The 25,082-nt window shown below is 39.7% G+C and overlaps 1 protein-coding gene across 6 annotated transcripts in view; it reads right to left on the reverse strand.

The window, feature by feature from the left end:
- Nucleotides 1-23,910, reverse strand: part of DMD (dystrophin) — a 1,886,383-nt gene extending 1,862,473 nt beyond the window's left edge. For 5 of the 6 annotated variants that reach the window (XM_074968560.1, XM_074968534.1, XM_074968525.1 and 2 more), the window contains exon 1: nt 23,516-23,910. In XM_074968560.1, the coding sequence (XP_074824661.1) occupies nt 23,516-23,612 (97 nt within the window). In that variant the 5' untranslated portion in view covers nt 23,613-23,910. The remainder of the gene's footprint in view (nt 1-23,515) is intronic. The other variant, XM_074968569.1, reaches the window with a different exon arrangement.
- Nucleotides 23,911-25,082: the final 1,172 nt, after the last annotated feature.

Raw genomic sequence — 25,082 nt, forward strand, 5'->3', positions numbered from 1 at the left:
GGGACATCTGGTCACCCTATAATAGACACAAAATTGAATCCACGTCACAGCTCCAGTCCTTCCCTTCTTTTATGTCCACGACTTTTGCCCTGTTCACTATTCAAACCACAGACTTTTCATATATATATAAAACCTACCACCACCACCAATGATACAAAGACAACAGGAGAATTTTGTTCATTCAGATTCAACAAATATTACAGTGGCCTGTTGTGAGCTACGAATAGCTAAAAAATCAAATTTCATCAGCAACTCTGTCAAGCTGCATTCCAAACTCAGTTTATCACTGCAGTGAATACCTAGACATTTATCTTCCCTAGCTAGGTTAATCTTGTGTTCCATAATTATCATGACTGTCATAAACACTTTGAATTCTGTTCCTGTAGTTTAGAATGCCGCCATTTTTTGGTGAAACTGAGCATAAAGAAGCACTTCTTGTGTCTAGCTGAATGTCAGCAAGCAAGGATTAAAAATATCTTGCACTTGAGATTGTGCTTCACAACAGAGTTTTGCAAAGCTCAGCAGCTTTGGTTTGGAGGTGGTTCTGTTCATCTTTATCTAGAGCTGTAACCCTTACAACTTGCAAATTATCTTAGTTGATTAGATAAAGTTGCCTCAGTAGTTACAGTATCCCGAGTGGGAAAAGAGTGAAGAGTACTGTGAATATTGGGGAAGCCAGGCCCACCGACGGGGGGAGAGCAAACGGAGCTCTTGCCTAGGGGCCCAGGTATCCAATTGCTCAGCTAGCAGGGGCGGTGGCCCGGAGCCCTGAACTCTTTTAAATCACCCAGGCAGGCTGCAGGCTCCTAGAGGCATGCGGGTGGTACCAGCGGCAGCAAAGGCAGCCGGTTGGGCACATGGAAGCCCTGGCCGTGCCAGAAGAGCGTGCCCAGCAGTGCAGCCGGCAGCTCCCAGCAGTTCAGCCCATTCACAATTCTGCCCTGGAGCCCGGAATTGCTATTAGCAGGCCTGAGGGTAGCCTTATCCAGGGCAAAACTGACAGGTGTTTATGGGTGACCTCTGCATTTATATATGTATTTATGTTATTTGCAGGATGTGCCTATTACAAGCCTCTAAATGCATTTACAGAAAAACAGCCAAACGGTATTAGGGAATGCACACAAAATACTGTTCTGTAGCTAAACCAACCCCTTCGTAATCCAACTCAGCGGGAGCCTGGGTGGCCAGATACAGCAAGGCCTCAACTACACCTGAGGGCTAAAAGGCTCTGTTTGCACAAGGAGAAAAGGGGGGCAAATCCAGGAATCAAGGGGCCCACTATGAGAATGCCCTGACCCCCACCTCCCAGATATACAGGAGATGGAAGTATCTAGGATTACATGCTTGATTGTCCCAAGTGAGCCCAGGTGTCAGAGTAAGAAACTAAGAGAGAGGAGGTCCATCATTCACACAGGTCACAATCATAGAACAAACTCAGGTCTTTGTCATTCCGTGGAGGTGGTAGAGGGCTCTGCCTTCCCTCCAGCCACTAGATCTCTCAGAACCCAGTTTAACCTGACTCTACTTTTTACTCACAAACCAACAAACAAATATGAAGTGGACATAACAACTAAGTGAGAGTAGCTCCCAAACTTATTTTTTCTCCCTAACAAGGACTTTTTTTTTTTTAATTAAAGGACATGACGGAGCCAGTTCCTGGTTCCACTATAAATTTCTTGTGTGACCATTATGTCCCTTTAACCACTCTGTACACCTCCGTTTTCCCACCTGTAAAATGAGAATGACAACTTATCTACCTGACAGGGATGATTTAAGACTAAATGTATTCATGTTTGTAAACCCTGCTAAGGCCTCTGGATGGAAAGCCCCCCCACTGCTTCTGCTGAGTATGATTATGATTGTTTAGAAGGAGGGAGTGTGTGTGTGTGTTTGTCCTACCGTCTTGGATTTCCCTCTCTCAGAATTTCCAAAACCTTCCAAAATCACATTACTCAAAGCCACATTGTATTGGTGTACCCAATCTATCCAAGCTTCCTGAAACTTTTCAGAGAGGAAAATGAATGAATTTGAAATTACGAAGGGGGAGAAGAGGGATCTGTGTTTTTCAATAAATGTTGCCAAAAATAAACTGAGTATTCCCTTCTGCCCACAGAACATGGTCTTTCATTCACATTCCTCCTCAGGGGGAAGGGGAGAAGGGCAGAGTTGTCATTAACCCACCTGCAGCATAATATGCAAGAGTTATTTCATTGGAAAGGGAAAAAGATGGAATGGCATGAGGTCACCTTTGGCTTCCGCTGCAAGAGTGGCAATATGCCAAACTTAAATGGAAACACAGAGCCACAATCATCATTAGCATAAACAATGACAGAGTAAGCTGAGAAAATATGCCACAATTACCCACCACTTTCCCAGCTGTACTGGAAACATCTGAGCTGAGGAAGAAGAGGAGATGTCCTCCAAATGTGGAAATAAATTAAAGTGCACAGGCAAGCAGAAAGTTTTCAAGAGGAATCTTTTTACCTCTGCAGAAGCCTTCCAAAAAATCCCCCACACAATCAAACAAATGCTTTTGTGTGTGAAAACATATATATGAGTATAAAGAAAAGCTGAAAGGAACCTTGCAGGGGCAAATCACACAGTACAATGAACTTAACTTTGTTGGAGAATGCTACAAAAAGTAGTAATTCTAACTATGATGGCAACAGCTGCTGGGAAGCCTGATGATGAGGTGGAGAAGGTATTTGAAAAGAAAGAGGCAATAATAGCCAATGAAAGGAAGGCCAAATATATGCATGGTAAGTAAAAAATAAGTCATCCACTACAAGGTGATCAATAACAAGGTGGGTAGACAAGTAGACACTGGGCAATGTAACATAACAGAAAACATTCCCAAAGCTGTTGAATGATTTAAAAAAAATCAAGGGCATGTAATTCACATCCACCACATATTCTGCAGCTTAACAATATCAGACAGGGAGAGTCAATGTGATCCATACAGTTCAAAGTGGCAGCAATGTACCTGCCCTGTGTTTTTTTGCACTGCTTGAATCTAATCTTGCTCAACTTCAGACAGGATGACAGCAGCATGCAAAATAGACTGCTGTGATACCTAAGATACCTATGTCATTCCAGCCTTTCTTTGAGAGCTGCAGCAGCCAAAACACTTTGCCTTGCAGCTTTGGAAAAAAGCTACCCAGTTATTTCACACAGGTCTGACCGGTCACCCTGAATCGGAATGCCAGCTGCACACCCCAAGAAAGGGTGGAAACATGACACAGACAAGGAAGGGGGGAAAGAGGAAGTGAAATCAGATGAAAGCGAAAGAAACAATGAAGAAAACAGATGGGAAAAAAGAAAGCACAACAGAGTCTACAAAAAAAAAGAGAGAGATGAGTGGAGGGAACAGAAAAAAGAAAAAAAGATGAACAAAGACAGGGAGACAGAGTGTATTAGATTTTTTGATATTGAGTAAAAAAATTGAATGCCAAAATATTACAATAAATGAACATACATATAATGTTAAGTTTTATGTGAAAATATTTTATGAGCCCTGCCATCTCCCCTTTTGGCTAAAGTATTAGCAAAGTTAAGCAAGGGAATTGTTCATTTTTTAACTTCGTTAATTGCTGTCAAGCTGACAGCCAGTATTGTGAATGGAAGCCTCCCTTCAGTAACAGGATGGAGAAATGGTTAAAAACGTTATGAAATAACTAGCTCTCCGGGGAAGTTTCTTCCTAACCACCTTCAGTTTGAGGTTCGCCTGTGTCTTGAAGCACAAGGGTTCATAAAATCCCTTCCATTTTCTCCCTATAATTTGTAATTGTGGATGTGCTCATTATCTACAAAAATGTCAAATACGTCTTTATATCCTTTCTTGATCCCAATAATATCTAGTGGCAGTGAGTTCCACTGGTTAATTATACATTGTGTAAATAATGTTTTTTCTTTGACCAGTTTTTAATATATTGCTTTTCAATTTTATTCAGTGTCTCATTGTTCTTTTATTAATCAAAAAAGATAAATAGGAACTCCACATTTGCCTTCTCTATACCATTCTTCTCAATCTAGCTTCAGCTGGAAATTTTCCAAGACTCTAATTATTTCCATTTTCCATTTCTATGCCCCTTCTATAGCCTCTTTGAGATAAGGTGAGCAAAAATGAACATTCTATTCCAGGTACTGGCATACTATTGATTTTTATAATGACATTATTCTCTTTTCAGTATTATTTTCTATTCCACTCCTTCTGCACCCGAACATTTTCACACTGAGCAGAGGTTTTAATTGAGCTGCCCACAGCTATGCGTATGTCTTTTTCTTGAGTGGCTACAGTTAATTTATAACCCCGTAACCTGTAAGGGGAAAGCTCTCCAAGTTTGCCAGGCCTCGGGGGTCCAAGCAGAGCTTCAAATTCAGTGGAGAGAGGAGCTGAATACTTGAAAAGAGCTATTTTGGAGCTCATAAAAAACCCTGAATAATTCAAAATGTGAAATAGTTAATTGTTTGAGTTGTATGATTTATTTTGTCAACATTTTATCAATAAATACACCCTCTTTTCCCCTCCCTTATTATTCTCATTCCCTCTCACACTAAAGTAACTATCCAAAAAAACAGATAAATTTGGTGAATTTGTCCTTCCAACCATAACTCATATTCATCTGTATTTTTGTTTCCTTTAGGGATTGGGCCACCTGCAAGTTTTATAGTTTGCGAGACATACGGGGTGGAGTACAGGGAAAGGGCAGGGAAGGGTCTCAAGTAGAGGTGGGCAGAATGTTTTGTGAAAAATGCAGATTAGGGTTGACCGAAACATTTCACAAGTTCATGTCAAATTTGCAGAACTTTTTTCAGCAGAAAAAAAATCTGAAGTCAAAGCTCTTCTTTTTGACATTTCAAAATTAAACATTTCAGTGCAAAATAGCTTTTCATTTCAAACTTTCCTCCAATTTTATTCAAAAAATAAAGTCTAAAAAAGCTCCCTTGGCATTGAAAAAAAAACATTTCATGTCAGGTCAAACAAAACGATAGCTTGACTCAAAACATTTTTTTTAATTTTTCAGAACTGCCAGCAAACTGAAAAATCAGTTATTGGAACGCCTCTTGCTTTCAGCCAACTGTTATCCATGTAGTCTGTTTGTTCAAGGAGGATTTGGATTCTAACATGAGGTAACTCAGAATGGTTGGCACAGTTGTAGAGTGTCCAGAGAAGCATACTCAGAGGCAGAATCTGTTACCAGTAGTCTGGGAAGATTATTTATCTTTCCGGGTAGAGGGGGTTCATGGTGAGCCAGCACAGCAGAAGGTCATAAATCTGTTCTGGAAAGAGCAAGTACTAATAAAGCAACTCGCTACCACCCCATTACAGAGACAATTGAGTCCCGTGGTGTTGGATATTTGGTCCATGCCTAGGAATAACATTGCCTAGTGCTATGTAACAGACATGCTTCCAGAGAAACGTGTAACTCATCTGTCCTGCTTATAAATGCTATCTGGATATTATGCTCTCTTTCTCTCCTGCAATCATTTTCTTTTAAATTAAGGATTTACCAGTATCTCATGTAAATGCATGGCGGGGCCCCAAATTTCACCATGTGTTGTAGCCCTTTTTTAAAATAATCCCATCCATAGATGCTAATTTGCGAATCAACCTGTTTCTCAGCTCTACACCTCAATCTCTTTTAGACCCAGATACTAAAAGAAGCACTTCATGAGCAGACACCACTGACTCAACTGGGCTCCTGATGGGGTCCACCCAATAGAACCCGCTGTAGGATCACCAGTGCATCATTCAGTTATCATATACATGCACATCACTGTGTTTCAGCATCTCCCCTATTTGTGAACAATTTGCCGCCACGCTATTGCCCAATTCCCTCTTCTATGCATTACAGTTTCTGTACATTAAAGGGACAGAGCCCCCTAAAGCTGTTCTTCAGGAAGAGACTCTATCAGTGCTCAGAAACACTGAACAGAATAATTGAACAGGTGAATAAGGTGAATAAGGGACCAACTCATTCTAGTAAATATTTTATTCAAGATTTTTCTCTTTCCTCCCCCTTTTGTCCCACCTGCTCTCCCAAGGGTATAAGCTTGAGAACTGTCATGCTAGTTGCTCCCTAAGGTTAACAACATTTGCTATAATATTCAACTTCAGACCTGCGCTATTAAATAGGCGGTAAATAGGATTACAAGGGGCCTGCTCCTTGAGGGCCTGAATTGTTATTTTCTTGCTTTGAGCTGAATGCATCCACCATGAGAACAGCAAGCTAAGAATCATTTAAAATGTATACAAAAAAGAAAGAGATCATTTTCTCAACATTCATAGAAATGGACCCCTTTGGTGTGTTCCTTAAACCAAATTTCCACTTGTATTCTTTCACTTCTATAATTTAATGTTTCAGAAACTCAACTTCCTTCAAGCAATGATTACATAACAAATACAAATAGATCAATTTTAAGTACAGTCCTCCTCCCCCAACCATTAGAAATGTGATGGAGCCCTTCACTGCAGGAAACCTAACATCAGTCAAAAAAAGATTAAAAGTTCTATTTTACCTAGACAATAGTGACTAAACCGCTGAACAGCCAATGCCTGGTAAACAGTACAGTGTCCAAAAAAAAAAAAAAAAAAAAAAACAATTAAAAATTTCAAAGAACGTTCCTATCCAATGGAAATTCCTAAATCCTAGTAATTAAATGTGTGCTCCCTTACAGACAAACCAGCTTGCCCTGCACTGATGCAGTCAGGTTTTCTCACAACCTCTCACATAGCTTTTACACTCTGCCTACAGTAATGAGCCTGCAGACCACCCTATTACTTTACTGCAAGATACAGGGCCACTGTGGGGCACTCACAACCTAATCAGCAAGATAAATAACTTACATGTGCTAAATACCATCTCAGAGCGCACAAAGAGATACCACAGATCTCATTTGAAAGCACATGACTGCAGTGAAGATTAGCATTTCATTCCAGCACGGGTGTGTGTGTGTGTATGTGTGTGTGTGTGTGTGTATGTGTAATTTAATGTTTTCAGCTGTAAGGAGAGAAATTAGTGCCAGTTTCCATAAATATCCTTGAACTAGCCTCCCAGAGAAACCGATTAAGACATGAACCCAGTTTTTCACTAACCAATTCAAGGATCCTCTGTAACACAGAGGCCCATTGGTGATTCACTACTCTGTGTCAGCACCTCTTGTCATGATATTTATCCAAAAGGTGGCATGTAGTATATCACTGGAAAACTAATAACTCACTGATCATTAATATTCTTGTGGGATGTATGTATGGTAAACCCACAAAGGACTTTATTGATATGTGTTGCAAATGTATTCGGGAAGCAGTGCCTAAACCACACCTGTTCCAGACAGGAATGTGGTTCCACCTGCTTAAGTGTGTCTCTGAGGTAAAGTAGCCAATGTGTGACCAAAGACAAAGAAAGCACACTTACATGCAAGGTAAACAAAACCATTAGGAGAGCAAGTGGGCAGAGATGAATACATAATGTAGACAGGGGACGGAGACTGCCCCTAGGAATCCTTCCTGCCTCTTGAAGTAGGGTCAAAGAACTTTGGGAAGAGAATAAAGCATCTACATCCCAGCAGAAGATCAGCTGATTGTATACAATATTACTGTATTATAAAAGTACATCAAATAAGGTTTTTTAATGAAGGCCTATGGCATGCTCATGATTAATAGCACTGTGAAATTATGCATTAACACGAACTAGGAATTATGGATAATCACTAGTTATATGCTTTAAAATCTGGGACCAAACACCGGGAAAAACAGATTTTCTCCTAAACAGGAGGGAAGGTAGCTATCTACTAGTCTCAAACAAATTAATCAGCAAGGAATCAAAGCAATAGAAGTCCCTTTACATATGAATCAACAGGGGGATAGGCAGTCAACATGAAGGGAAGAACAGCAGGAAGCCTTCCTGCCTCGTGTAACTTTGGGAGATATAAGCAGAAATGGAGAGCCATTTTGGAGCGGTCACTTGAGGAATGCAAGTGGCCAGAGCTCTGGAAATCACAGAACATTGGATCTTTCAACCAAGGGGACTGAAATCCCTGGGAACTGAGTTTAGGTGAGAAACTTGTTTAGGCAATGATTGTAAATTGCTGAATTTAAATTTGTCTTAAAAGCGCATTTTTACTTTTGTTTATTTGTAAGCCTTCCTATTTTTATTCCTTATACTTGGTATCACTTTAACCTATGTCCTTTTGTTAAATAAATTTGTTTTGTTGTAAACCAATTCAATGCTATGACTGAAATGAGAGTATTTGTTAAATCCCAGTTAAATTAATGAGCTGCAGTTTATCGTCTCTTTAATGGAGCAGCAAATTTAATAACTTGTGAGTGTTCACTGTGGGGGCTGGACACTGCATGGAGACATCTCCAGGGAACTCAGGAGATGGGGTTCACTGTTTGTTACCAGCAAGGCAAGGTTTGGATTGACAGAGTCCAGAAAAGATTGCTCACAAGGCAGACAAGCTGGTGTGTCAGGGAGTTGTCTTGCAGCTTAGCAGTAGCAGAACTTTCACTTGCTGAGGCTGAACTTTCACAGTTACGCACAATTCTGGCAACCCCCACAGATTACCATTCCCCTTGCTTCCTTTGCAGGTGGAGGGAATGCTTCCTATTGGTTAGAAAGGGCAACTAGAAGTCTCAAGATTCCACTCTTGATTTCGCCACTTGATCTTTCTGTGTGACCTTTTCATCCCCGTACTGAGCCATTTGAAAACTACCTCACAGGTTACTGTTTGAGGGCCAAATTCATCCTTAGGCTGCTGTACAAGTCTAAAGCATGATAATTAATACTAAAGAACAAGGACTCACAACCCTATCCTATTTGTTTCCTCAGAGGTACACGACTCTAGAGAGCTTGTGGTTTGGGTATGTTTCCCCTTGCCCTCACAATGTCCCAGCAATTAAAACAACACCATCGGCATTCTAATAATCCCAGTGAAAAATTTTAATGCCAGCACTGGGCAGGCAGAAAGCAGGCAGGCTTCAGGCCCTCTCCTCAATGCAACCTCCATGCTCGCTTCCCCAACACACTTATTCTATCTTCCTGAAAGCAAAATACAAGGCCCAAAATCTCTTCAAAATTCCCCGCTGCGTGAAAACTGTCACTAAATCCAAATCTCACTTGCCATAGGGCACATAATACACGGTTGGGGTCTTCAGTCTCCTATTCCTATCATTCCTCATAGTCAGCCAGCTTTCACTGCTCCCCTACTGACCGCAACTAAAATAAACAATCAACCAACTCCTGAATGGCACATCTTCTCTCCCTTCTCATGTGAGGGTAATAGACACAAGAACTCCCAGATCGGTATTGTTTCTTCCCTAACAGCCTGTCACAAGAAGCCAGAATGTGCTTTGATGCAGGAAGGTACCACAATGATTAGTATCTCAAGCAGTGTAATTAAAAACAAGTTTTATTAAGAATAGAGAAAATCCAATTAAAACAAAAGAAATAGTCTGCATAAGGTATCCACTCTGAAACGCTGCAGGTACTCATCTATGCAGGTACAAGTGATGTGTCCAGGATTAAACCATATTTTGCATTCCAAACTAGTGTGACCTTTCTTTCCTACTTATCTCTTTTTTTCCTCTACCACTTTGACTGGGCAGCCTGGCCTAAATTCCTTCCTGCACCAAGATCTTCTTTGACCAGAAGAGGGCCGAGTAGTAGAGAGGGAGCTGGTTACAGCAGATTATCAAGTTTCAGCTGCTCCAGCCCAGACCTGAGGTATATTAGAGTAGTTTTATGAGCTGCTCTAATTTACACCAGCTGTCTGTGATGCCCAGGAGACCGTATGCCAGTTAAGCTTAAGCATCCTGCTCCTAACACACTTCTTTATGCCCCTGATGCTATGATGGGGATGACAGCTGATGTATGAACCAGATATGCTGGTTTTACGCCAGTTGAGAGCTCCCTCATGCTGGAGAAATTTTCATCTGGCCTCTTAGGGCTAGATTCTGGCCACCTTGTGCTGCCTCAGTGACTCACCGTAGCTGCAACAGAGGGAGAGGATCTGACCCACTGCCTCCAGTTTCAGAGTATAACAGGGTGGATTGCCCTATAGGCAGAAAAGCCTGGGGCTAACCAACCCTGATTACATAATGAGACACACTCAATAGGGATCGGGTGAGTCCCCTATAAAAAGCAGCTGAAAGCTACTGTGGGGTGGGATGCCCAAGCAGATGAACTAATTAGCATGAACAGGCTCCAGAAGAGAGTCCCGGGATATAGGACTGAAACTACAGGCAGAAGAGGCCTGGGAGTGACCCAACTAGAGGGCAAAATGGATGGATTTGATTTTGGGATTTCAAATTTTACTTTTGAGTTTAGTCTAGCACAATAAACCCAGACCCCAGGAAGTGTGTGGAGTCTGAGTAAAAGTGCCTGGAAGAGAGAGTATAAAGAGCAGGACAGCGCAGAGGCACCATGAGAGGTGCCTGGCCATGAGAGGGCTCATGGGTGGCAGCCAACAAATTTTATGGAGTCACCATTTCCCTTTTCCCCTCATGTCATCTCATTTATCGCCTCCAATCCATTGTAATTTCTGGTATCTCTATGAATGAGTTTCCCCAGAGGGAAGTTTTTCAGTCTCCCTCTCATGTCATGTGTACTGTAGGTCTTCCCAAAGCCATTCAGGACTATATTCAGTGCTTTGGATAAACAAACACTGAGGTTTCTGTTTTTCCATGTAAGTTCCTTTGGTAGTGTATGTACATGATTCATGCAGGTCTGTCCCACTTTCACTGCTTGCTTCAAAATAAGCATTCCCCATCCCTCCCAGATCAGTCTGCTCTTTGCTATAGCCTAACCATCATGCGTCTGCATGTTAACTTCCTGTTGGAGGTGTTAACATCAATTCATCTCCCTGTTTGTCTTGCACCTGAATGTAAAGTGAAAGGCTCATTTAATTCCTATAATTCCTCTCAGCATTAATTTGACTATATTAAATATGATTTATTGAGAGATTAAAGTCAGTCTGTCTGTCACCACCCAAATTGCAATGAATATGAATTCACCAGTGAAAGGAGAGAGGTTAGCAGATGTGCTGGGCTTTGCTGTTTGGGGAAATCCACTCAGAGTAGCTGCTTGATCTTTTGATTTCCCTGTGTAAAGAGGCCTTAGGCCTTGCCAGAGATCGACACTGCTGTGATCGATACAGTGGGGGTGAAGACCCGCTAAAACTGCAGAACACTCTCCGGTTGACTGCGGTACTCCACTGGAATAGAAGTAAGGTAAATCGATGGGAGACCATCTCCTGTCGATGCAGCACAGTGATGACACTGGGATAAATCGACCTAAGCTACGTCGACTCCAGTTACGTTATTCATGTAGCTGGATTAGCGTAATTTAGGCTGATTTAACACGGGAGCATAAACAAGACCTAAGAAAGTTGAGGAGCTAAGACCCAATTCCAGTTAAGTAGCCCAGAATCACTATAGAGAAGGTGGCAATAAATTCCAGCAGTTCCAACAAACCTTGGACATGCATCTGAACTGTAAGAGGTTTACCTGAACCAAACCTCCAAATTTTCTGAAGTCTCATAAGAGTGATTCAGTCACTATCACCTGGCAGCTCTTCAGTAGCCTCCTTGGAATAAAATGGTGGTCTCTGAGTTCAGTTTCTAGAAGACAGGTAGTCCTATCTCAAACACTGCCTTCACATTTAGCTCCCTTATTTACAGTCTCCTCAGAAAGTTGAATGAGCACAGGGAATGAGCTTCATCCATTCTTTCCTTAAAATGGCCTCTCCAGAAGAAAGCCAAAGGTGGTGGGGATAAACTTTGGCAGAGCTGCTGCCCATGTTGTGGATATACAGAGAGATTCCAATTCCAGCACAGAAGAGAGCTGGGTAGCAAAGAGGAAGCTGGTTACAACAGATTCTCAAGTTCCAGCTGCTCCAGCCCAGACACGATATATGTCAATACACTGCTTTTCAACAGTACTCACATTGCTTAATGGAAAAAAACTCGAAGCCCCACAGTGTTGAGCCCAACACAAAATCCCAGTGAATGTATTATCATAGCCAATGTCAGCATTGATTCATCTCTCCTCAACAGCCTTATTGCACCTTGCATGTTTATACAATCCCTAAGGCAAGGTGTTAATCCACAAACCTGCACTATGAAATGCTTCCTGATAAAAGTGAGATCTCCTCTTATCCAAATTATAACAACAAGCTGTTCTGAGATAGTTTCCTCCTGACTGAACCAACAATACATCCTGAACTGGCAGATACCATCATAAGGCATGAACCAGCAGTCTTGTTAATTGGTCCCATAATATGACACTCTTACCTTTCCCAAATAATCTCTCTCTCAGTACTCTGCTTTCAGTAACAGTACAGAATGTGAAGGGTGCTCACCCAGAAATGGCAACAAATACAACACTCTGCATCTTCCCTCTGGGCACCTCAAAGACAATACCCCGTGAGATGTTACAATACCCCCGTGGATGTTATACCCCGTGAGATCATAATTTCCATTTTACAGATAGGGAAAAAAGCACAAGGGAGGGTAAGTGACTTTCTTAAGGTTATACGCAGAGTAGTTTATTCTTGCTTTGGCTACCTATTAGAGAAAACACAAAGATTTGTGAATCGACTCAAAAACATCCACAATGGCCTAACATATCTCATGATCCTTTCTTATTACTACTTGCTGATCTGCTCAATCCTATAATCTGCCTGGACCAATGGACATCTGAGTTAGCTGTCCCCATCCTCAGTAAATCTGACACCATAATCTGAACAGTCAAACACTGTACTTGACAACCTTTTTCAGCCATAGAAAAGCTAAGATTGTGGGGATTAATTTTGTTGATAAAATAAGTAGTAACTTAACTCACAAAAATCTGAGTTAAGTGTCATGAAAAAGCAAGAAAGGCAACATTAAATCAGAAAATGTGAAGTCACATTTGTGCTTTAGTGAATATCATGTAACAAAAAAAGAAAACTCATTTCTATTTTCTGTAAATTCCAGCTTCATTCAAGGCCTGGGTTCTCAGCTTAATTTTTGAGTCTATAAACCAGATATTCAATATTAATTATATATAGCTGCAGCGTGTAAGGAAATAATTTTTCTTCATGTTTTGTATGTTACCATACATATTTTTGTCATACAATAAAGTAATTACATTAAATAATAATAATAAAATAATAACAAGCTTTTTGTTACTAAGTTTTAGAAAGATTTATAAGAATTTATGATACATCCGCCCCACCACAGCTGATCATGCTATTGCTTGCTCGGTGGTTTCACCAGCTCACCCAAAATGCTATAATTAATGCCAGTTTTAATAAGGCCTGCTTAAAAACTCATTTGCACACATTGCTCATATCCACAAATATAGCCCTAATTTATACTTATGGAGCAATGTGCTCTTTCTCCATTGTTGCATTACCTTCATTGCCTAACTTAACTCTTCACCCCATTTTGGCGACATTGAAGCTCTTCCACTTTGTATAAATAATTAACTATTCAGTAGAGCAGGGACTTGAACTCAAGTGCCCCATCTCCGACAGGAAGTGCTCTAACCAATGGGTTACAGAGTCTATTTCACATTATACAATGTGAAACAGCTTTTGTCGGAGAGCTTGAGAGAAACATACCACAGAATATGCCCAGTGGTTAGGGCACTCACCTGCAAATGTAGGAGGCCCAAATTCAAATCTCTGCTCTGAATCAGGCAGAGTGGGGACTTTAATCTTGGTCACCTATGTCCCAGCTGAGTATTCTCACCAAGGGGCTATCAAGTCTAAGAGGGTGGGGCCGCAACAGCACCTCCTCCTCCCTGAACAGCATTTCCAAATATCCTTGGGTTTTTATTTTTTAAAAAGCAGTTAAAATTCCCAAACGCTAAACAATGTGTTTGCTTTGATTTTGTTGATAAAACCAAAACATTTTTGCTTTGGATTAACTTGCACAGCTCTAGTTGTGTTTTCCTTATGGTCACACAGCAAGTGAGCGGAAGGGCTGTTAACAGAACCTCAGACTCCCACTTCCCAGCCATATCCCTAAGCCATTAGACAAATTATGTCTCTTGCTATTAATGACCTTAATATGTGTCTGATCCTAACTACATGCTGTGTGTCAGCACTGGCCACTGATCTAATCCCTCATTATTCCTGCGGGTTTTGAAACACAACAAAACCTGAGAGTAAACATAATTAGTTACTGAGATTTACTGACATCTGTAACATGCTTTTTGCTCTTAACCTACTGAGGGAAACATATTTAAAGTTCCACACAAGGACTTTGTCACAGGATTAAGCTGACTGAAATCCTGTGTGATTAGTTTTCTTATCTATTTTTAAAATATTTCCTCAAGTGTCCAGGTTGATTCAGGTAGTAAATAAAAATAGTCCTCTGTTTCTCAAAAACAAGACCAATGAAAAGCGAAAGAAGAGAAGTCAATAATTTCACTATTAGTCCCAGGCTCAGGCATGCTTCAGAGCAATATATACAATATTGAACAGCAAACACTTTAAAGACAAAAAACCTTCAATAACTCATACATTTTTCCAGAATCACTGGCTGCTTCAATGATCCAAAACTATTTGACCAAAGATCACCCAACAGTTCCCAGGTTATTCATCCTTAAAGGATCCTGCCCACAATTACTGGGAAGAGTTCAAACAATGTAAAATTTTGCACAATATACCTGCATATGTAATGTCTTCCACCTTTTCCACTATGCTGGCAAACTTCATGCAGTCACAGTTTGGGGCTTGCAATCACTATTTAAGACATCAGATTGTTTTTTTTTTTTAGTGCTTTGTAATCCTTTCCTCATATGAGACCAGAAGTGAATTAAAAGCAGCCAGTGACCTGCCTATAAAGTCTGTAGTGCTGACAAGACCAAATGGGTGAACAATACTATTCCACCTTATCATCTGAGCAGCAAAGTTTGTAATTGTGGAAGATTTATTAAATTCCATTTGCAGCCATCAATATCAAATTACAGAGGAGTTTCCTTGTCAGTAGCACTTTGTAAAAAGAGGAAATAAACATGTATTAAATGGAAGTGTATTATGGAAATATACAAATGGCTTTCCTAAAAAAAGACAGAGAGATGATGAATCTTTTCTTTGTATCTTTGTTTGTGTTATTTGTTCCAATAATACATATGAGCTGCATAACGGCAGTATATAATTACTTCTGTTCATTAAAAAAAAGTCTACAGGAAATAGGCCTGTCAAATGATTTTTAAAAATTGCAATTAATCGTGAGATTAAAAAAATAGTCATGATTAATGACAGTTTTAATGCCACTGTTAAATAATAGAATAACAATTTAATTTTATTATAAATATTTTTGGATATTTTTCTACATTTTAAAATATATTGATTTCAATTACAACACAGAATAAAAGGTGTACATTTCTCCCATCTTATTATTATTTTTATTATAATATTTGCACTTTAAAAAACAAAAGAAATTGCTTTTTTCAATTCACCTCATACAAGTATTATAGTGCAATCTCTTTATCCTGAAAGTGCAACTTACAAATATAGAATTATTATACCAGTGATGCAAGGTATTTATGTGCCGGTGGGCTTGTCTTCACTACAGGGGTAAGTTGACCAAAGTGAATAATGTAACTGGAGTCGACATAGCTTAGGTCGACTTACACCGGTGTCTTCACTATGCTGTGTCGACGGGAGACGCTCTCTGGTCAACTTCCCTTACTCTTCTCGGACAGCTGGAGTACCAGGGTTGACCGGGGAGTGCTCTACCTTCAGTTTAGTGGGCCTTCACTAGATCTACTAAATCAATCCCTGCTGCATCGATTGCAGGAGTGTCAATCTTCCTCTAGTGAAGACCAGCCCAGATATTCTAAACATTCATATGCCCTTCATGCTTCAACCAACCTTCCAGAGGACATGCTTCCATGCTGATGATGGGTTCTGCTTGATAACAATCCAAAGCAGTGCAGACCGATGCACTTAACTTTTCATCATCTGAGTCAGATGCCACCAACAGAAGGTTGAGGTTTTTTTTTTTTTGGTGATGGTGGTTCGGGTTCTGTAGTTTCCGCATCAGAGTGTTGCTCTTTTAAGACATCTGACAACGCTTCACACCTCGGCCCTCTCAGATTTGGGAAGGCACTTCAGATTTGTAAACCTTGGGTCGAATACTGTAGCTATCTTTAGAAAACTCATATTTGTACCTTCTTTGCATTTTGTCTAATCTGCAGTGAAAATGTTCTTAAATTGAACAATGTATACTGGGACATCAATGAAGACTGCCAAAACACAAAATATAAGGCAGAATACAGGTAAAAACCACAGAGCAGGAAACATATAATTCTCCCCCAAGGAATTCAGTCACAAACCTGCCCGGGTCAAGTAGTGGTTCTAGATTTTGCCATTTTTCGAAATCACTACCTGTTGGCACTGATAGATTGTGCTTTTGAAGGTGTGTCTGTCTGCACTGCATTGGATCATTATCAAGCAGAACCCGTTATCAGCATAGAAGCATGTCCTCTGGAATGGTGGTCAAAGTATGAAGGGGTATATTAATGTTTAGCATATCTGGCACATAAGTACCTTGCAACACCAACTACAACAGAGCCATGAAAACGCCGGTTTTCACTTACAAGCGACATTGTAAATAAGAAGTGGGCAGCATTATCTCCCTTAAATGTAAACAAGCTTGTTTGTCTTAGCAACTGGCTGAACAAGAAGTAGGCCTGAGTGGGCTTGTAGGCTCTAAAGTTTTAGATTTTTTTGTTTTTGAGTGAAGTTATGTAACAAAAAATAATAATTCTTCACCCGAAAGTTGCGCTTTCACGATAAAGAAATTGCACTGAAGTACTTGTATGAGATGAATTGAAAAACACTATTTCTTTTATTTATTTTTACAGTTCAAATATTTTTAATCAAAAATAATATAAAGTGAGCACTGGGTACTTTGTATTCTGTGTTGTGATTGAAATCAAGATATTTTAAAATGTAAAAAAAAATCCAAAATATTTATAATACATTTAAATTGGTATTCTATTATTGTTTAACAGAGCAATTAAAACTGTGATTAATCACAACTATTTTTTTAAATCTAGCAACATTTGTTTTGCGTTAATCGCTTGCATTAACTATGATTAATTGACAGCCCTAACAGGAAAGTCTGTAATGGTTTTATTTAGTGTGGCTTTTGAGTATCAGAAAAACAGATGGATAGAAGTGATCGGGAGTAGAAGTTGACACCATACAAGGAATTCTACATGCAAAGCATCAGAGAGACAAAGAAAGACTGAACACACACTTCAAGGGGCATTGTTGATTTTTTACCATGGTTTTGTTGTTTTTTTACCTTTTATATTTCCTTTTTTTTCCCCCTGCCTGTGACTAGTCACAGAAAAGATGATATAGGCAAACTTATAAGCACTAGACAAAACCAAAGTATCACCCTGCCCATTCAGGCTCCTGCGTTTATACAACATCAAGCTAGTCACCATGCTGGTTGCGCTGTTGCTGCTCTACATAGCATTTTTGGGGATCTGTACATGAAAGGAACACCTTGTAAAGAACTGCATATTGTAACGTTAAATATCAAACTGAGAAAGTCGATGATTCTAATGGACACCACCAACAGCCCACTATTCCTTCTCCTCTCCTGATTTTTAAAGATAAAGATCTACTCAGAAGATAAGAACTAAAGAAACTGCAGTCCATATAAGGACACTGCTTTAATTTCCGTAAACAAATACCATCCCACACACGTTCTTACTCTATTGCAGAGAAGCATAGCGCATAAGGGAAAAAGATAAGGAAGGTCCAAGCATGGACCCTACAATCTGCCATTATCCCATCTTTCCAGAAAGGCTTCCCTTACAACTCATCAATGGAACACAATAACACTTCCTAAAACCTTACTCACGTCTGCTTCTCAGTCACTCTTATCGCCATTCCTTGATTGCACCTCTGGAACCCCCTCTGCTGGGGCTCATCTGATCTTTATTCTGGATCTCTTATTCTACAATGCAGGCAACACTCAAATACTCAATATACCCAGCAGAAAGGCTTTTCAAATGCCTGTGCCTTGAAGCTATAACAATAGGATAGCCAGACCTTGGACTTCCTCCCACAAGAGGAATGGTGGAGCAGAAAGCTGCAAGGCTACTAATCTCTGATTCAAGTACAGTATTCTTTGTAAACTAGGAGTCTCATGTTTCAGTACAGTTTTCATTTAAAATTACATCAGCACAACAACAACAACAACAGAAGAAGCTGGAATCAGTGTCTTTCTCAGAAAATCCTCAAGCTCTGTGTCCAACTCTCTTTCTGGATTACTTCATTTTAGCTATTTGTAATGAAGATGGCAATATGGGTTCAGGTGGACAACTGAGACCATCCTGCCCTAACCCCAGCTCTGTGGTATTCTGCTACTTGTGGCAAGATAGTAGGAGGAACTTCAGGGCACTTTCCATGAAGGTAAGAAATATGAGATCTGGCATTTAGTTCCAGTGAATGAGTGGGTTTAATCCTATGCAGAGAGATGATGTCATCTGAGGGAGCGCTTAAAAAAATGGATAATTGTGATACACATTTGAACCTTTGGTCTTTTGAGTGTGGCCCCTCACCAGTTATAGCTCCAATTAGCTGGGTTTGATCCATGGTGTCCTAATAAAAGAAAGAGCATTTCCTTATTGTATGGAGAGAACGTTAAATCTTTTATCTTGGAAGACTTAATGTATTAAATTTTTTGAGATGATCTGAAGTCCTGTGGTGGAAGGCTATGTAGAATAATTTTCTGTATTAAGTACATATCTTGGCCTTCTCATGTAACATGCCTAAATAATACATTTTGCAAGATGAACTATTTGTAAATTGACCATATGTCTTAGTTTTTCATCTGATGTCCTACTGTCCCAAAGTTTCCTTTATGGAAAACTGAAAGTTGTCAGTTCTTCATTTCATCTCTCTCAGCATTTTTTTTTTAATTATTTTTTTTTCCAGGATGGAATGCCACAGGTTAAAATAAGTGAGAGTGGGGGTAGCATAGCTCCTTCTTCACTCCCTGATTTTGGCTACTCCTCATCCTCCTTGACTGATGCTGTTAGAGAGTTTCGTTTTCTGTTTCTTTCTGCTCTACTGACTGCACATTGCTATTCTGTTCTGTATTTAGCAGGAACCAACAACCCAGTGGAATAGTTGCTGTACAGTGCTTGCAGGGAAAAGCCAAATGAGTGGAGACACTACCAAAGCTTTTCTTTTGCTTAAAGTGAATGTTAAGGATATGTTCAGTTTCATGATAAACTCTCTCAGAGCACCAGATTATTGGAAAACTTCCTCCCCTCTGACAAATATGCACAAGGCTGTTGAGTCAGAAGCTGTCAACAGCAGCACCAGCACACACTAAAATAGTATTGATCTGTTTAACTAGAGTATTTCACAACCCCCAAAAATGTTGCTACAAAACCATCCTTTGTTTTCTTTTTTTACAAATATGCTAGCACACCTATTTGTGATGGATATTTTTGTTGTAACCCAGCCTGGAGAAGGGACGCAAGTGCACTTGCCTGCCAGAGAGCCTCATTTCCAACAGCCAGCTCCTCCCCTTATACATTTTGGGTCTCATACCTCCTAGCACCAATGTCATGTTTCCTAAAACAGGCCTAAAATCCCTGTTTTCCTGCAATGACTTCCACCTAGGAAGAGGGAGGTATTGATATAACCACTTTTTCCCCCGCTGTGCTGCCCCTCTGATGTCATTCTTACCCATAGAACCAGCTCCAGTTTTCTAGATTTGCTCCACTGGAGCTGCTCGGAAAGCCAACAGACTTCCCTATCCTGCTAAGCCCACCCCCCTCCTCCAGCTTCTCACAGACTGACACATTTTGGGAGTCAGGCAATTCTGCCAAACCCTTTCACAGCAGGCTCTCTTTGTGGACTACAGTAACCCCCCGCTCCAGCCCTGACCCCACCATTAACCTCAGGATTCCAGAGTCCCACTGACTTTACCACCATTTGCTTTGCACAGCAGATTTGTATTGATGCCGTTGTTACTTCTTGACTCATCGTGATGCCCCCAATCTTCCTCCTAATCTTCATCTGAATTTTTCCCTCCTTGACTGTCGCTCATCTCCCAGTCTTTCCCTCCAATCCTTGCACCGCACCTACCCTATTGCGCCCTGTCATCTCTCTCCATCTAATCTCAGCCATTCTCACATCCCTCACCTTCTCTCTTGTTATCTCAAACAAACTAACCAACTAACTAACTAAAACCTTAAGTAGCCAGTAGAGAGACTAGGTGGGTGAGGTAATATCTTTTATTGGACCAACTTCTGTTGGTGAGAGTGTAAGTAACCTGTAAACAATCATGAATTGTATTAAGAAAAAATTCAAAATCCACTATTCCTTATGGAACCCTCTATACTTCCAAGATGTGTGGTTAACATAGCAGAGTAGCCACGTGATTTACCATAATCTTTTCCCTCTCCCCTTATTGTTCGTCAAGTCATTTGTGTGTCATGTCTGAAGTTAGAGTCTAACTTTGCAGGGCAGGGAATGTGCTCTTCTGTGTATTTACACATCTAGAACAATAGAGCCCTGATCCAGGCAACACCATAACACAAATAAAAGTAACAATTATGTCATGAAGGAGCATAAGTGCTTGCAGACTAATTGTTCAAACTTCCTACTATCATAACTACTCTGCAGTTCTTCCCTAAATTTCTGTTGGTAACAAATCAAAATCAAGCAACTATGTATCAGCAATGCATGCTCCACTAGACTGCCCGTGCACTACTGCTTATAAAGGTACACACCCTCGCCATAAATTTCAGATCTGGTGTAAGATTTCTTTCAGATCCATCTATGTACCACTACATTTGGGACTGTTTGGGTCCAGGTTTTTGAATCAGGCCAATATCTGCACCTAATATGGCAGCTGCATGAGTAAAGTTGGATTAGAAAGGCCAGGTGGAGATAGGGAGACTTGTGTGAATGAAGAGAGAAAAGTTTGAGCACCAGACTAAAGTAAGAAACAGACACAGTAACATTTCTGCAAGTATCTACTGAGAGAGAATTTATTTGGTCCTATTCTTGCTTCTCTTCTTTTATTTATTTGTGCTGCGCCACTCTCTCTGGTCAAAGGAGAAATTTTAAAAGTGTGTGTGTATTCATCAGTGTCTTGTAAAATAATAAAAAGGAATGGACTAATAGCTTCCTTTAACCCCAACAGTGCTTGGATTTCATGATTTAAAGCTTACACTTCAAGCTGGATGTGATTTTTTAATAATTATGATGATCATCATCAAAGTGAGCTTGCTCACTAGGCAGGTTTCCCCAGAGCCTTGCATGGCAGTTCTATAAATAATCAACTGGTAGCTCCACCTAGTGTCTTCTTAATTCACCAGTGAAACAAAACGCTAAAAGCACTCACTATTGACAAAACATAAGTAAAACCATAAAAACACTATTTTCAACTGGACAATGGCCACAGACAGCATTCTATTAGGATATCTTCATTAAAGGCAAAACCATATTCTGTTACTATCATGTGATCAGAGTCAGCTAGCATTCCTCCAACGAGGAGCAAGTGATGGCTTCAGCACTGTAAATACAATATATTCAGTGTGAAAACAGTTTTGCTGCTATCCTGAAAAGCTGAATGGAGCTTAAATTGTTTATATGGGAAACACACGCTACTATTTTTAAAATTAACTACACAGAAAATTACCCTTACGCCTGACAGAGCTTTTCTGGAACAGCATGACAGTGGACTTTTAGAATCACTGAACAATTGTGACCATATAAACAGGGGAGTACTTTTGGCCACATAGAGAAGTGCTTCTCTTCTCCCAATGGTTAATTTAAAATGTCTCTCTAAAGTGATCCAAGAAGAGAAACGATCAACTATCCAGCAGTCTATTAGTTTTACTAATCTTTATCTCAAAAACTCTTTAAAGGCTGGTTCACTGCTATTTATCTGGGGATTATCCTGCCCCTTCAACCAACAGAAGTTGATCCAATATATATATATATATATATAATAAAATATATTACTTCACATATCTTGTCTCTCTCATGTATTTTGAAGCATTTATATTTTTAAAATAGCTATAGCTCCACTCAGGTTAGTAACAGTTTTAAACTAAACTACAAACTATTCAAAGTAAAGTTAGAACACACTAACACAATATGCAAAGGACATACTTTATATATAGCACTTTCAAAGAGAATATCTAATCTGGGGAAGGGGGCAGTTTAAAGAGAGCATATTGTATCCTAAACTGAGCAAATTAATTTAGCATCATTTTATTTTATAGGTTATTAAGTTGGCTACTGTACCTAAGGAGAAACAATATCCTGGTTCTTGTTTACACTCACAAAACACCACATTTACTTATTATTCCCAAAACAACTATTCCAATATAGTTGACACCTGTTTTAAACAATCACCTGTTCTAAACTGCTGGGCTGGGGGGAGTGTTTCACCCTAGTGGTGATAAAATATATTTCTGTATATACTTAACTCTCTCTGGCATGATGAGCAGAGGGAGAGAGAGAGAGAGAGAGAGAGAGAAGGGGAAGGTGTTTACAAGGAAATTATATGCATAAAAAAGCAGCTTTAAATGACCTCAAACTTTCTTTTTACAGTCAGTTGAAACTTATGCTTATGACTCATCTATTTTAAAGTATTTACAACTGCAATCCCATGACTGTATAAAAACATACTGCAGCATAGAAAATGAATTTAATAAAATGCATATAAGAGAATACTCTCTGATGTTTCAAAAATAAAAGAATACTCTAATTTTCAAGAATTTAGCTTTTGCTATCATTCCTCATTAAAAGCTTTCAAAATCCTATCTGAAACAAGCTGATACAGAGAAATTAAGAGCAGTAATCAAGAGAGAAACGATAGACCAGCTGGGTAAATATCAAGTTGGCAAAACGTGAATACAGTTCAATAGCAGAAACAGATGCTGGAGTTGTTGAAAAACCCTGCAGGAGATATTGATGTATTTTTTTCATATAATATTGAACAACTGAATGAAAGTCAAGGGCTAAAAACTGATGAGAAGAAAAAAAAACTCACAAAAAAAACCCTAACTATAAAACAGAAACCTGCAATTTTTTTTCATTATATCAAAACATTTAATATATGCATCTTCATTTCCTCAGTATTCCTGAACATGCCAATATATCAATTAAAGCTTGCTACTAAATTATATTGAGCTTTTGCCAGGGTTAGGTTTAGTGTGTGTTTGTTTCTATCTACCTGAAGCTGCACAGACACTTAGGAAATACTTTATTCTGTAATCTCATCCTAACATAATGCTCTTTCAGGTAAGTGGCTCCCTGAGGTTGGAGGAAAGCACACACACACGGAAATGTTACACAAGCATAAATGCAATTCAACGATCCATTTTGCAAAAGAAACATTGTTTTCAGAGTTTCAAGACCTCAGCAACAAATCCTCTGCCATCAGCTGCAGCTTGTCCTAACATATGCTTTGTCACGGTCAGTTTCTAATTACATTCATAATGATGCAAGGGCTTTGATAATCCTACCTTCCATGCCAGCTGCTTTTCTTGTCACTCCATCATGCCAATAAGTTGGCTGCTGTAACAAATCAAGATAGTGCAAAACAGCATCTTTTCCCTGCATCTGTCATCTTCCTGAAAGCATTCTCTTACTGCCGACTGCTGGGAACCAGAAAGTCTATTTGAATTCCAACAGCTCCCCTTTCGCATGATTCAAGTTAGGTTAGGTGGGCATGCCTAACATGATTCTTTCCATCATTTATTATGCAGCTGCTACACCGTCGGTGTGGTAACCACGCTGACTTTATCTGATACGTCAGTCTCACAGATCTGTACCTCAGTGCAAACACACATGAGCCATAGCAGCATCCTGCATTTAACGAGCATTCTCCCTGGCTAAAAACAGTGTATCTGCAAATCAGTTTCAAATCCTAGTGTTCACATTGTCCTCTAATGCTGATGTAAAGGTTTAGGCTTTTTCTTTTTTTAATTTTTGTCCTTTTTGTTACTTCCTTTCAGAAAGCGCTGTTTCTCTCCTGCATGCTCTCAAATTAGTCATACTTCAGATAAACGTCTGCTGATTTGCCTGAAACTACACAGCACCTTTACAGTGAAACTCTCTGCTCTAAAGATACTTCTAAAATAATAGCACTGTTTATTTGGGTTCTCAGCTCTGCTTCATTATAGGGATGGGTTTTACAGCATGCATCTCAGAAAATTATATTCACATCTCTTCATTCTATTGAATGGCTCCCTAATGAGGGTCTGGTGGATTTGTAAGCAACTTTGTCTACGTCAACATGTAGGTGACTTTTGTGTTTGATTTTTATGTTTTATGCATTTTAGCAGAAGACAATTCTCACAGTTCTGTGTTACTAGCATCTTAGTATCCTTAAAGTGATACTGCAGTTAAAGTAACTGAACACAAGCTGATAGGTTTCATTCACCCGTCTGTAGAGGGCATTCCACAATGACTAGAGTTCACTTATCTGATGGTGAGGGTCCTGTGACTAGAAGGAAATGGGATTTGTTTTGTTGTCTTTTAGTTAGAATATCTCGGATGGGGGGGGGGGGGAAGAACATGCAGGCATCACTGATTTTAAAAATAACTTTAATAGACATTGACAGATACACATCAATCATCTACCAAATTTCATTAACTGCATCTCATCCCACCACTTTTGTCTGAGAGTCATTGGAATTCAGAACCCAACTGTTTTAAGTTTAGTGCATCTGATTGTCAGTAAACTGAATGAAAGAATAAACCTGCACTGAAAGTTTGAATGTTGAAATCAGAAAAAAGTGACATTTTAAAAGAACACACAAAAAAACAAACGGTCAAAACTATTAATCACGTAAGTGAAGCAGAAGGGAATGTGGGGAGAGCCATTCTTAGGGAAAGATTTTCCTTGCCCCTTTTACATGTGGTGTGGTAGGGTAGCATAGAGTAGGTGGTGAGGGAGAGCAGAGAGGAGTCTATGGAGCCTTCCCCTGCTCTCTAGACAACCATGTAGCAGTGTTACCAACTCACAATTTTATTTCAAGACTCATAATATTTGGTGGTTTTATTAAAATCCCAACTCCTGGAGTCAAA

The sequence above is a fragment of the Natator depressus genome, chromosome 1, assembly GCF_965152275.1.
Source record: "Natator depressus isolate rNatDep1 chromosome 1, rNatDep2.hap1, whole genome shotgun sequence".
NCBI lineage: Eukaryota > Metazoa > Chordata > Testudines > Cheloniidae > Natator > Natator depressus.